Source organism: Bos taurus, chromosome 5 (assembly GCF_002263795.3).
Source record: "Bos taurus isolate L1 Dominette 01449 registration number 42190680 breed Hereford chromosome 5, ARS-UCD2.0, whole genome shotgun sequence".
Classification (NCBI taxonomy): Eukaryota; Metazoa; Chordata; class Mammalia; order Artiodactyla; family Bovidae; genus Bos; species Bos taurus.
Window position 1 is genome coordinate 60844198 of NC_037332.1, and position 14750 is coordinate 60858947.

A 14750-nucleotide genomic window follows, 5' to 3' on the forward strand; every position below is an offset into this window, starting at 1 on the left:
TTGCTCTGTTACACCTGCAGCCTTACAATACTCTTGCTTTTAGTAACAATCCTACATTATTTTTTTCAATCTAAATTGAGGTTCACTCTTCTTTTTCTCCCTTCCTTCTTTACTTACTTTAGATATATGGAGACTTTAGTCATTTTTGTTTTTCTTTTACAGTAGCTTTTTCCTACCAATCCACTTATTCATTAATTAATTAGCCAATAACTTGTTCCATGAGACTGTGCCAATTTCTGTGGCTATGAAAGTAAAAAAACAAACAAACATGACTCTCTGCCTAAGACAAGTTCACACTCTTGTAGAGCCCAAGCATTCACAGCCATTGACCTGTCCTACTAAGTTGCATTTGGCTTCTTTTATTTTTATCATCTAGTCTGAAAATGAGGACAATCTTTAAGTACTTCAGTGAATTCCAGAATGCTGGACTACCATTCTAATAACAGTTTGCTATATAGAAATTTCTGGTTGCCCCTCATATTGTTTTCTTTCAATGAAATGTCTCCCCAGGAAAGAAAAAAGAGTAAGATAGGATTCTTACTCTTCTTAAGTGATGTTTAATCACAAAGAGCCTAACCTTACATTTTGCTTTAAGTAGAAGTATGGGAGAAGGCAATGGCACCCCACTCCAGTACTGTTGCCCGGAAAATCCCATGGATGGCCGAGCCTGATAGGCTGCAGTCCATGGGGTCACTAACAGTCGGACACGACTGAGCGACTTCACTTTCATTTTCCACTTTCATGCGTTGGAGAAGGAAATGGCAACCCACTCCAGTGTTCTTGCCTGGAGAATCCCATGGACGGAGAAGCCTGGTGGGCTGCAGTCCATGGGGTCACACGGAGTCGGACACGACTGAAGCAACTTAGCAGCAGCAGCAGAAGTATAATAGCAGATAGGTTGGTCTACAAAAAATTTACCATTTTCTCACAAATCCAGGAGAGAAATAAGACTCTATTAATCAAGTGGGGGCCATATTACAGCAATTCTATATTTTAATTATTATTTGTTATAGTTTATGTTTTTGAAAAAGCTAGAGTTTTCCTCCTAAAATATAGCCAAGATTTTATCTTACCAATCAAAAAAGATTGGTGCCTTTTCTGTTACTAGTGGTATTTGATTGCAATTCATAAAAAGATTTTAAGTTTAATTCTAAGATTGTGTCATCCGTATGTATCAATAGCATTATTGGGGAGTTAGAGTTGTTTCTGAATTTAGGTTTTTCTTTTTATCAACATTCATGTTATTGTTAAGTTACAAGGGTCACATTTCCTACCCCTTCACCTCATTAGAGACACACAAGTTAAGTACCTGGTGTTCAGCTTGAGTAACAATACCTGTTTCTTTACAGATTGCTAGACTAATTGAATGTGAGAGAGTATTGGTGGCATTGGAACTGAGCAACTACCTAAATGATTCCAGTTATGCCCTTCAGGCTGTGACTCAGTGTTACGGCCTCCTTGCTCCTATCATTTATCACAATATTGTTTTGGTACCTGTTGTACAGGTAAGGATTTCACCCCCTCCCCATAAGGGTATTTTTTTACAAAGGCAAGTCAACACTGCATTTTGGAAAAGAAAATGCAACGTGTCTCTTAGAAAGTACAAATAGGTCAAGAATGAGTATTATGACATTTTGTGAGTTAACTGAAAGACATTTTAATAATTTAAATTATATGTCTGGGAATAAATAAGAACTTAAAATGTGTTTCCCTGAAAACATTCAGCCCTGTTGCTGTCCATATTTAAATATGGGTACATACTTTTCTAGGTTGTTTTTTAAAAGTCATTTCAATTTTTATGATCTTGTAATGTTAGAAACAGCAATATTTATTCAAGGCATACTGTTAAAGCCATCACTGAGGGGAAACAAATTGATGGATAACCAGAAAATAAACTTGATGTCTCTGTGGTTAAATTGGAATTTTTGGAAAAAAGGTTGATAAACTTGGCTGAAGGGATTGTATTAGTTGTCTGTGTTTCCTAACAAATCACCAACACTCAATGGCTTAAAACAACACCCATTCACTATCTCATAGTTTCTGGAGGTCAGAAGGCTGGATACAGGTTGTCTGGATCTTTGGCTCAGGATCTCATCAGGCTAAATTCAAGGTGTTGACCAGAGCTGTGGTCTCATCTGAGGCTTAGGTTTCTTCCAAATTCATTGGTTGTTGAGAGATTCATTCCATTGCGGCCATGTGATGAGTCCCTTAGTTCTGAAAGGCTGACCACCAGTGCCCTGCAACATGCCCTTCTCCACAACATGGCAGTCTGCTTCTTAAAGCATCGTCCTTTCTTCTTAGAGGTGAGAGATTAGAGATGTCAGACCTACTTTGGAGTGGGGGCACGTCCCAGACATTTCATTAATGTGTCAGGCCCCTGACTCTTCTTAGGGTTTATTTCTATCCTCTGGAGGGCAAGCATCTCACATCTTCAACATACTTGCCATTTCTTGTTTATTAGGTTTGGTTAGCATGATTTATTGATGTAGTGGTCCAGTGTTTTGTTTTGAGACATGTCCACAAAGTTAAGGTCCTTTCATAAAATATTAGGTCAGAGAGTAGAAGCATTATCACTGCCCTAGATCAAGACTCTAAATGCATGTTTTTATCTGCCTGGTGTGAATTGGAGCTTCTTCAGATACTTCTTCCCCATAGGATATTATTTCTGTCCAATAAGATAAAAAAGGCAACATTAGCCACCTCAAGGCACCCCCACTCCTTTTTTTAAAAAAAAAAAAACTTTTTATTTTATACTGGAGTATAGCCAATTAACAATGTTGTGATAATTTCGGGTAAGCGACTCAGCCATACGTATACTCCTTTTATTCATTCTCCCCCAAACTCCCTTTTAAGTGCTCCAGCAAAGATACCACAATGGAACAGTGCCTGAAATTGCTGCTTCCTTGGTTGAATTGAGGGTAGTCCCCTGTCATCCTCTGGGATCCTACTGATTCAGGATGCATTTAACTCAGAAAGTGGATTATAGCTATGAGGGAAAGACGTAGGAAAGGAGTTTTTAAATTAAATTATATAGTTTAGAGCAGGAAAAGATGAATGGAACAAGGGATGGATGCCAGAAATAGGCCTCACTGTAGAAGAATGTAATGTGTGATGGAATTGGCTTTCCAATTCAGTGGGAAGATAATGGATATTTTTAGTAAATGGTGGTGAAACATCAGGATATTCCTCTGAAAGAAAGTAGAATTTGACCCCTACTTTGTACCATATGTAAAATGTCCAGATATATTAAAGGCTTAAATGTAAAAGAAAGCAAAATCTTTTGGAAAAAAATAATCCCTAGAGTCTATGTACAGTCACTGTTGGGGAACTCTAACCAAAATAGAACTCTTAGATATAAGAAATATTTGACTGTATTTAAATGTGTGGCAAAAGGAGCCATAACAAAGATAGTAGGCAATTTATGGATTTGGGAAAGGTATCCAACACTAATGAGGGTAACTATATATAACAAAAAGTCTTTTAATAACAATAAATAATGGGCATGGGATAACAATATGAAGTTTATAGGAGAGCAAATCCACGTGGCAAAAAAACATAGGAAAAGATGCTCAGATTCTGAATATCCATAGAAATTCCCATTAAATCAACAATGTAATATCACTAGCAGAATTGAAAAGATCTGTAACTCCTATTGCTGGTGAGGATGTGGGGCAAAGGTATTCTCATTCATCAATGGGAGAAATGTGAACTGTTATAGTCTTTAGAATTTGGTGATACAAACCTAATTTTAATTAAACTAAGTATAAGTAAAATTAAAAACAAATATGCCTAACATAGCAATTCCTCCGCTAGTAATTTATCTCATGGAATAATATTTTAGTAAATTAAAAAGTACATTTACACAGCCCAGCAATTCCTTTCTTAATGATTTATCCCATAGATTAAAATCACCCCTAGTTCCACCATTGCTTCCATCTGTTCTACCTACTGGGGACACAATACCACATAATGGCATTGATTTAGAGGGTCTACTGTACCCTGGAGGATGGTACCTCACCCTCCCTAGGTATCGTCTCAAAGCTGGCACCTCACTTGCTGCTCATTTTGGCAACTGAATAGGTAGAAGGATGGTTGTTGTTGTGTTTTTTTTTTTTTTGGCTATGCCGTGTTGCTTGTGAGATCTTAGCTCCCCAACCAGGGATTGAACCGACTGGACTGCCAGGGAATTCCCTGTGTAAGGGTGTTTATTGTAGCTTTCTTGGTGAAGGCAAAAAATCTGGAGACAAAGAGGACATGCAGTAATTGAAGGATGGCCAGAACTGCCAGATTGTAAAACATCAACCTTAAAACTGTGCAACAGGAAGGCTCTGGAAAATGGTTGCAAAATTATCATTGGTTTACAGTAAATAATAGTAGGCAACCGTTAGAAATGATGAATTAAATCTATACCTGTAGACTTGGAGGGATTTTTCGCAAGATATGCCTGAAGGGGAAATGCATAGTAAGTGTGCTTAATTTCACTTTGTAAAATAACATTAACTCTCTCTGTGTGTGAAAGTGAAAGTGCATGTGAAAGTGAAGTGAAAGTGTTAGTTGCTCAGTCATGTCTATGGGATTCTCCAGGCAAGAATACTGGGGAATACACACACACACACACACACACACACACATAGGATTACATGAGCCCAGAGAAAACTACAGAACTGCTAGGTGGTTAACTTGATTCGGGGATATGGAACAGTAGGTTGGGAGATGGTGATGGTGGAAGGGAGGAATTAAAGCTGCATTGAAAATAATTCATAAGAGTTCTGTGACAACAGTAATAATATTGTTAGAGTGATGGCTTGAAGCAATTAATGTGCCCACAAAGGACCAACCTCCATATATTAATTTGTCCTTTGGGATAATCTGAAAGATGAATAGATTGATGCAATCTAAGTCTGCTCTTCTGATAGCAATATTGCTCAGAAGTGTGTGGCAATATTGAAAGCTAAACTTAATTGTCTAGCTCTGGATCAAATTCAGGATCACATGATATGGAGAGTAATTAAGGAAGTAAGTGCCAATTTGGAAAACTCAGCAGTGGCCACAGGACTGGAAAAGGTCCGTTTTCATTCCAATCCCAAAGAAAGGCAAATGCCAAAGAATGCTCAAACCACCACACAATTGCACTCATCTCACATGCTAGTAAAGTAATGCTCAAAATTCTCCAAGCCAGGCTTCAGCAATACATGAACTGTGAAATTCCAGATGTTCAAGCTGGTTTTAGAAAAGGCAGAGGAACCAGAGATCAAATTGCCAACATCCGCTGGATCATGGAAAAAGCAAGAGAGTTCCAGAAAAACATCTATTTCTGCTTTATTGACTATGCCAAAGCCTTTGACTGTGTGGATCACAATAAACTGTGGAAAATTCTGAAAGAGATGGGAATACCAGACCACCTGACCTGCCTCTTGAGAAACCTATATGTAGGTCAGGAAGCAGTAGTTAGAACTGGACATAGAAAAACAGACTGGTTTCAAATAGGAAAAGGAGTACGTCAAGGCTGTATCTTATCACTGTGCTTATTTAACTTGTATGCAGAGTACATCATGAGAAACACTGGGCTGGAAGAAGCACAAGCTGGAATCAAGATTGCCGGGAGAAATATCAATAACCTCAGATATGCAGATGACACCACCCTTATGGGAGAAAGTGAAGAGGAACTAAAAAGCCTCTTGATGAAAGCGAAAGTGGAGAGTAAAAAGGTTGGCTTGAAGCTCAACATTCAGAAAATGAAGATTATGGCATCTGGTCCCATCACTTCATGGGAAATAGATGGGGAAACAGTGGAAACAGTGTCAGACTTTATTTTTTGGGGCTCCAAAATCACTGCAGATGGTGACTGCAGCCATGAAATTAAAAGACGCTTACTCCTTGGAAGGAAAGTTATGACCAACCTAGATAGCATATTCAAAAGCAGAGACGTTACTTTGCCAACAAAGGTCCATCTAATCAAGGCTATGGTTTTTCCAGTGGTCATGTATGGATGTGAGAGTTGGACTGTGAAGAAAGCTGAGCACAGAAGAATTGATGCTTTTGAACTGTGGTGTTGGAGAAGACTCTTGAGAGTCCCTTGGACTGCAAAGAGATCCAACCAGTCCATTCTACAGGAGACCAGTTCTGGGTGTTCATTGGAAGGACTGATGCTGAAGCTGAAACTCCAATACTTTGGCCACCTCATGCAAAGAGTTGACTCATTGGAAAAGCCCCTGATGCTGGGAGGGATTGGGGGCAGGGGGAGAAGGGGACAACAGAGGATGAGTTGGCTGGATGACATCACCGACTCGATGGACATGAGTTTGGGTAAACTCCGGGAGTTGGTGATGGACAGGGAGGCCTGGCATGCTGTGATTCATGGGGTTGCAAAGAGTCGGACACGACTGAGCGACTGAACTGAACTGAACTGAAGTGCCAATATTAATTGATTTCCTGGGATATGAGTGCTTGGTTTTATTTTAAAGGAAGCTGTTATACCAAGTACCCATATTGCTGTATATTTAATATGGTAATAGTCCTTCTCTGTAAGTTTTTTTCAAGGTTCTCCTAAGCCTGAATGTCATCTTTAGTGTCTTGTACACATGTAACATTTTACCTGTATCTTTTGTAGTACTTGTCAGTATGGGCTTTGTTTTATCTATTTTTGTATTTATTTTATCCTTTCCTCTAGCTTTCAAGTTACTTTAGATGACGTACTCATCTGAACATTGAATTTATCAATTTTATCTCAGGGTACACTTCTTTGTACAAGATAAGCAATTGGTCCATAATTATTAACAACAATAAAATGTGATGGCTTAAACCTGCATGATTTAAATAGGATATTTTTTTAATGAGTAAAGATATTTTCAACAAAAAGCACTGTGTTTCTGTTTTTCAGATCTTGATAAAGTGTGTGGTAGTTTTGCAAGGACTACCAAATGTCATCCACTCAAAGAAACATCTTGCAAGCTTTGAAAGTGTACAGCATATGATAGCTTGCTGTATCTTCTACATAACAAAGGTATCTACCTCATTCTTTCACTAGTGCCATAAGACTTAGGAGCCCTAAAGATTTAGAAAGTTACTTTTTTTAAAATATAAATTTATTTTAATTGGAGGCTAATTACTTTACAATATTGTATTAGTTTTGCCATACATCAACATGAATCTGCCACGGGTGTACACGTGCTCCCCATCCTGAACCCCTCTCCCACCTCCCTCCCTGTACCATCCCTCTGGGTCATCCCAGTGCACCAGCCCCAAGCATCCTGTATCATGTATCGAACCTGGACATTTGTTTCATATATGATATTATACATGTTTCAATGCCATTCTCCCAAATCATCCCACCCTCTCCCTCTCCCACAGAGTCCAAAAGACTATTCTATACATCTGTGTCTCTTTTGCTGTCTCTCATACAGGGTTAATGTTACCATCTTTCTAAATTCCATATGCATTAGTATACTGTATTGGTGTTTTTCTTTCTGGCTTACTTCACTCTGTATAATAGGCTCCAGTTTCATCCACCTCATTAGAACTGATTCAAATGTATTCTTTTTAATGGCTGAGTAATACTCTATTGTGTATATGTACCACAGCTTTCTTATCCATTCATCTGCTGATGGGCATCTAGGTTGCTTCCATGTCCTGGCTATTATAAACAGTGCTGTGATGAACATTGGGGTACACGTGTCTCTTTCAATTCTGGTTTCCTCATTGTGTATGCCCAGCAGTGGGATTCCTGGATCATAAGGCAGTTCTATTTCCAGTTTTTTAAGGAATCTCCACACTGTTCTCCATAGTGGCTGTACTAGTTTGCATTCCCACTAACAGTGTAAGAGGGTTCCCTTTTCTCCACATCCTCTCCAGCATTTATTGCTTGTAGACTTTTGGATCACAGCCATTCTGACTGGCGTGAAATGGTGCCTCATTGTGGTTTTGATTTGTATTTCTCTGATAATGAGTGATGTTGAGCATCTTTTCATGTGTTTGTTAGCCATCTGTATGTCTTCTTTGGAGAAATGTCTGTTTAGTTCTTTGGCCCATTTTTTGATTGGGTCGTTTATTTTTCTAGAATTGAGCTGCAGGAGTTGCTTGTATATTTTTGAGATTAGTTGTTTGTCAGTTGCTTCATTTGCTATTCTGAAGGCTGTCTTTTCACCTTGCTTAAAGTTTCCTTTGTTGTGCAGAAGCTTTTAATTTTAATTAGGTCCCATTTGTTTATTTTTGCTTTTATTTCCAATGTTCTGAGAGGTGGGTCATAGAGGATCCTGCTGTGATGTATTTTGGAGAGTGTTTTGCCTATGTTCTCCTCTAGGAGTTTTATACTTTCTGGTCTTATATTTAGATCTTTAATCCATTTTGAGTTTATTTTTGTGTATGGTGTTAGAAAGTGTTCTAGATTCATTCTTTTACAAGTGGTTGACCAGATTTCCCAGCACCACTTGTTAAAGATTGTCTTTTCTCCACTGTATATTCTTGCCTCCTTTGTCAAAGATAAGGTGTCCATAGGTGCGTGGATTTATCTCTGGGCTTTCTATTTTGTTCCATTGATATATATTTCTGTTTTTGTGCCAGTACCATACTGTCTTGATGACTGTGGCTTTGTAGTAGAGCCTGAAGTCAGGCAGGTTGATTCCTCCAGTTCCATTCTTCTTTCTCAAGGTAGCTTTGGCTATTCGAGGTTTTTTGTATTTCCATACAAATTGTGAAATTATTTGCACTACTTTTAATCACAGTGATTAGAATACTTAAAATAGTACGTTTTTGTTATTATTCAGAGCCATTACTTTTTTATTATTCAGAGGCATTACTTTGTTGTTATTCAGTTGCTAAGTCAGGTCTGACTTTTGCAACACCATGGACTGCAGCATGCCCGGCATCCCTGTCCTTCACTATTTCCTGCAGTTTGCTCAAACTCAGGTCATTGAGTTGATGATGCCATCCAACCATCTCATCCTCTGTTGCCCCCTTCTCCTTTTGCCTTCAATCTTTCCCAGCTTAAGGTCTTTTCCAGTGAGTTGGCTCTTCACATCAGGTAATTAAAGTATTGGTGCTTCAGCTTCAGCATCAGTCTTTCCAATGTATATTCAGGGTTGATTTCCTTTAGGATTGACTGGTTTGGTCTCCTTGCAGGCCAAGAGAATCTCAAGAGTCTTCTGCATTACTTTAGTTGGGACTTAAATTTACTTCTGTGGAGGTCTGGTAACAGAGAGGCCTCTACTCTCTACCTTAGCAAAGAGGTCATGTCATGACCTCAGGAGTAGAAAATCATATTCCTTCAATCACTCACTGGTTTGCCACTGTAGAGAGACCTCTATGCCCTGGTCTGTGTAGATGCTGAGGGAGCATAAGCCATTAGAAAGAAGAAATGATAATAATTCACTTATGGGAACTGAGAAACCCAAGGAGAAAGAACAAGCCAAAAACTAGAATAATTGTGTTATTTGTTCTTACAGTGTTGAAAAGGATCAGGGATTACTAAAGAAAAAGAAACCTTTCAAGCAGTACAATTAGAACAAATTTAATTTTTTCTTCCAGTTTTGTTGGGCTATAACTGACATACAGCACTGTATAAGTTTAAGATGTACAACATAATGACTTGATTTACATACATCTTGAAGTGATTACCATAAGAAATTTTGTGAACATGCATATCTCCTAAAGATACAAAATTAAAGAAATAAAAAAAATGTTTTTTCTTGTGATAAGCACTCTAAGAATTTACTCCCATAGTAACTTTCACATATAATAAATTTAATTTTGGATTAAAAATGAAACAAATGAAGATTGCGATTATACTTCTTGATTCACATATGGAAGCTCAAGAAACACCTGCAGATGTTGAATAGTATTACCTAGAGATAAATTCAGAAGACAGATCCAGAAGTCATAACATGAAATAAAAGGAGTCTGGAAGTAGAAAAGAAATACATAGAAAAGTAATCATCTTTTTGAGTCAGAGGCAGGATTAATGTTAGAATATATATGTAGACACATGTTGGTGAAATTCCTGAAATCCGAGGACAAATCTTAATATTTGAGACCAAAAGAACAGGTTACTTACTTGCAATGAAAAGAGAATCAATTAGCTTCAGACTTTTTATCAGCAACACTAAAAGTTAAATTCCTGGAGCAACATTTGTAGAATCCTGAGGGAAAAAGACTTAAGGCCTGTAAATTAATAACCAGGAAAAGATACCATTCATTTGTCAGGGCAAAATAAACATTTTCTGAAGTGCAGGCATTTAAAACGTATTCCATCCATGTATTTATCTGAGAAAAACACTTGAGGAAGTACTCTATCAAATGACAGTTGGTTCAGAACAGAAATCCCAAGATAGGGAAAGATGAAAAGGAGAGGAATAATGGGAGCAATGAATCTTGCAATATATGCATTATCAAAATTAAATGGATAATAATGATGTGACTAGGATTTTGTAATATAAATGCTAAATAGGGAGTCTTGAAATAGAAGAGTCATCCATGAAAAGAAAAACCTATTAGTAACCTAGAGCTAAAGCTTCTCTCCTGTTTAGGGTTGAGGGAGTGATGAGCAGCTATGGATTCTTGGTGCAAGTGTGTTAAAAACACACATAGTGTAAAAGTACATATTGTATAACTTTATTATTTTCTTTTGAAAGAATATGTATATTTAAAGATGACTCAGGAATATGTAGGCATGAGCTGATCTTTAAAATACTGTAGGACTTCTAAACTGTCAAGAAGGAAAAGCAAACAGAGGAATGACAGGGAGGAAAAAAGAACAAAAAAAAAAGTGGCGGGGACGAAACGGCTAATTTAACAAAAGAAGAAGGAAATTGAGATTGTATTTCAGGTGGAAGGAATAAAATCAAGTACATTAATTACTTCACTAAGAGTGAATGAACTCAAGAGACAGAGACTGTCAGATGGGCTGAAAAGTTAGATTCAAAATGTGTATGATTTCAAGACACCCTGTAAAACAAAATAACAAGGAATTTGAAAAATAAATGGACACATATTGGGAAAATGCAAACAGAAGTGAAGGAGGCGTGACAATTTTCATATCTGAAAAAGCAGAATTCAGAGTCCAAAACATTAAATGGATAAAGAGAGACATTATGTCCATCCATTCTGTTCTGATGATCACCCTTGTCTGTTTCTGGATGGCCTCTGGCACTTTCCAGTCATAGGGCAGTCTCATTGTCAAGTATTAAAGATCAAGTCTGAATTAAAACAAAACTTCATTTTTTATAGCAGCAAATTAAAGGAGAAAAACAGGTTATATGAAAATGCTACAAAGGCACTGGATAAACCTTAGCAGCCTTTCCTAATAAAATTTCTAAGTAGGTTAGACATGGAAGGAAGTTATTGCATAATGATAAAGACATTTACCAAAAATTTTTAGCAAATATCATGCTAAATGGCAAGTTTCTGAAGTCATTTCTTTAAAATCAGGCACAGGAGATATTGACTCTTAATACTGTGATTCATTATTTGTAGAGATTCTGTCTCATGCAACAGATAAGGGCATGAAATAATTTTATAACATTAGAAAAGCATAATTTGTCTGAAATTGTAGGCTCTCAAAAAACACATGAGAATCTAGCAAAAGGTTACTAAAATTAAAATGAGAATTTATAAAGTTACATAAGATACAAACTTGTTTTTATTTTTAATGTGAGCAGTAGCCAGGACAGGGGAAAATATACCACTTATAATGATATACAGTATTTTAAACTTAACAAAATGTTGAAGAACCTAAGTAAAAGAAATGTGAAATCTTACTGAAAGACATAAAATAAGATCTGCACATATGGCAGGCCACACCAAGTTCTTGAATAAGAAGACTTACTGTAATAGTAAAATAAATGTTTCCTAAAATAATATTTACATGCAATGATGCCTTAATCAGAATCCCAATGATGTTTCCTTGAAACTGATTAGAATTATTTAGAAGTTCTCAGTAGGTATTAAAATTTACCAAAAGTTCACTCCAGTGAAAAATGGTCTTAACAGAGTCATGGGCAAATAGATCAGTGGAATAGAATAGAGATTCTAGGAAAAACTGGCCCTGGGTCAAAGGAAGGACTTAATATAAGACAAAGGTGGCATTTAGGTTCATTGAGAAAATGATAATTTATTAATAAAAGGTGCCAATATTACTGACTATTCATTTTAGAATAAACAAAGCCAGAGTCCTTTCTCATACCATAAACAAAATGAAGTCAGATGGATTTGAGGATATTTGGTTGGCGTTGAAATCATGGGAGACCTTCTATAACAGGGCACAAAATTCAAAAGGTACCAGAAAAAGTAGATAAATAGATTACATGATAAGTAAAAAATAATTGTTTATGGCAAGACACTATAAATAAGCTTCAAGACAAGTAGTTTTTGAAAATACAACAGATGCAGGATTATTAACATTCATTGCCTCAGATAGTAATCAATATGAAAATAGGAAATAATTTCACAGTTTGGGAAAAGAAGAATCAGACTGATTTTTAAGTATGGAGGATATGATTAAATATTTTGGTCAGCTTAAAAAGTGGGACAGTGAACCAGTACCAGACGATGAATGGCCATCTAATGAAGTCAGATAGGAGCCATCGAAGGATTTCAAACCTGGGAATGCTGTAATGAAATTTGCATTTAGAAAAAAGAAATTATTCTGGTTGTGCAACAGCTAATCATTAGAGAAGAATAAGACCTGAGGCAGGAAATGAGTTAGAAGGCAAGAGATGATAAATGAAGCTAGTGTGGAAAAATGGGAGATAGAATTGAAAATGTTTCAAGAGTTGTTTATCAGATGGAATTGAATAGAGGGGGTTGGGGAGGGAGAGGGAAGAGTCCCCAATAATCCAGATGTCTAGACAGTTGGGTGAATGCAGTTTGTTGAACCCTGAGTAAGAAAGGGGGAAAAGATAATAAGTTTTGAATATATTGAATTTTGGGGCATACAAGGTATTCACAGAGGCAGGAATTATATAATAAAGTCTCCAAGCCAGGCTTCAACAGTACATAAACCATGAACTTCCAGATATTCAAGCTGGATTTAGAAAAGGCAGAGGAACCAGAGATCAAATTGCTAACATCCTTTGGATCATAAAAGCAAGAGAGTTCCAGAAAAACATCTACTTCTGCTTTATTGACTACACCAAAGCCTTTGACTGTGTGGATCACAACAAACTGGGAAATTCTTAAAGAGATAGTAAAACCAGACCACCTTACCTGCCTCCTGAGAAATCTATATGTAGGTCACGAAGGACCTGCGTATAGGACTGGACATAGAACAACCGATTGGTTCCAAATCAGGAAAGGAGTACATCAAGGCTGTATATTGTCACCCTGCTTGTTTAACTTATATGCAGAGGACATCATGAGAAATGTTGGACTGGATGAAGCACAAGCTGAAATCAAGACTGCTGGGAGAAATATCAATAACCTCAGATACGCAGATGATACCACTCTTATGGCAGAAAGTGAAGAGGAACTAAAGAGCCTCTTGAAAGAGAGAGAGGAGAGTGAAAAAGCTGGCTTAAAACTCAACATTCAAAAAACTAGGATCATGGCATCTGGTTCCATCACTTCATGGCAAATAGATGGGAAAACAATGAAAACAGTGTCAGACTTTATTTTGGGGGGCTCCAAAATCACTCCAGATGGTGACTGCTGCCATGAAATTAGAAGACACTTGCTCCTTGGAAGAAAAGCTCTGACAAACCTAGACAGTATATTAAAAAGCAGAGACATGACTTCGTCAACAAAGGTCTGTCTAGTCAAAGCTATGGTTTTGCCAGTAGTCATATATGATGTGGGAGTTGGACCATAAAGAAAGCTGAGTGCCAAAGAATTGATGCCTTTGAACTGTGGTGTTGGAGAAGACTCTTGAGAATCCCTTGGACTGCAAGGAGATCCAACTAGTCCATCCTAAAATAAATCAGTCCTGAATATTCATTGGAAGGACTGATGATGAAGCTGAAACTCCAATACTTTGGCCACCTGATACAAAGAGCTGACATCGGAAAAGACCCTGATGCCGGGCAAGATTGAAGGCAGGAGTAAAAGGGGACAACAGAGGATGAAATTGTTGGATGGCATCATTCACTCGTTGGGCGTGAGTTTGAGCAGGCTCCCAGAGTCGGTGCTACAGGCCTTGCATGCTGCAGTACATGGGGTCACAAAGAGTTGGACACAACTGAGTGACTGAACTGACTGATTTATTGGCTTGGCCAAAAGTTTGAGTTTCCTGGAAGAGCATTTGAAGCCCGAATGAACTTTTTGGCTAACCCAATATTAATGTCAGAATTTTGATACTAGAGCTGATTTTTTTTTCACAAACTGATAGGCTGGGAGAATCATCATTTCATGTTTCTTCCAGCCTGACGAATAGACCAAGAAACCTGACTACTCAATCCCAGATATGAGGTATTCATTTGATATAAATATATATTTTCTACAGATTTTCTCTTAGGACATGTAAAGCCCAATTAGTCAAATGACCCTGTTTCTTTTCTCTGTTATGTTTTAAAGCTTGGTAATCTTTCCAGATGGTTCAGTCTTTCTTCTTTAAGTAGCAGTATTTTTTTTTCTAAAAGTTATCATAATTCTAAATAAAGTGCCACTTCTGAGATATGTCATCTTGTGTTTCATTATTTTTGAGTTGTTAAAAAAATTTATTATGCCAAACATCTGGCACATTTTAAAAATTTCTGTTTGTCATTTGGTATATTAAATAGCACTGGTTTTCTTTTTCTTTTGATTGGAAAAAATTCATTCTCATT

The 14750-nt window shown here is 37.2% G+C and overlaps 1 protein-coding gene across 11 annotated transcripts in view; it reads left to right on the forward strand.

Annotated features, from left to right (window-relative positions):
* The window catches only part of CFAP54 (cilia and flagella associated protein 54), a 312009-nt gene that overhangs the window by 91069 nt on the left and 206190 nt on the right, over positions 1-14750 (forward strand). For all 11 annotated transcript variants that reach the window (XM_002687523.7, XM_024992507.2, XM_024992508.2 and 8 more), the window contains 2 exons: positions 1350-1505; positions 6881-7003. In XM_002687523.7, coding sequence (XP_002687569.6) covers positions 1350-1505; positions 6881-7003 — 279 coding nt within the window. The remainder of the gene's footprint in view (positions 1-1349; positions 1506-6880; positions 7004-14750) is intronic.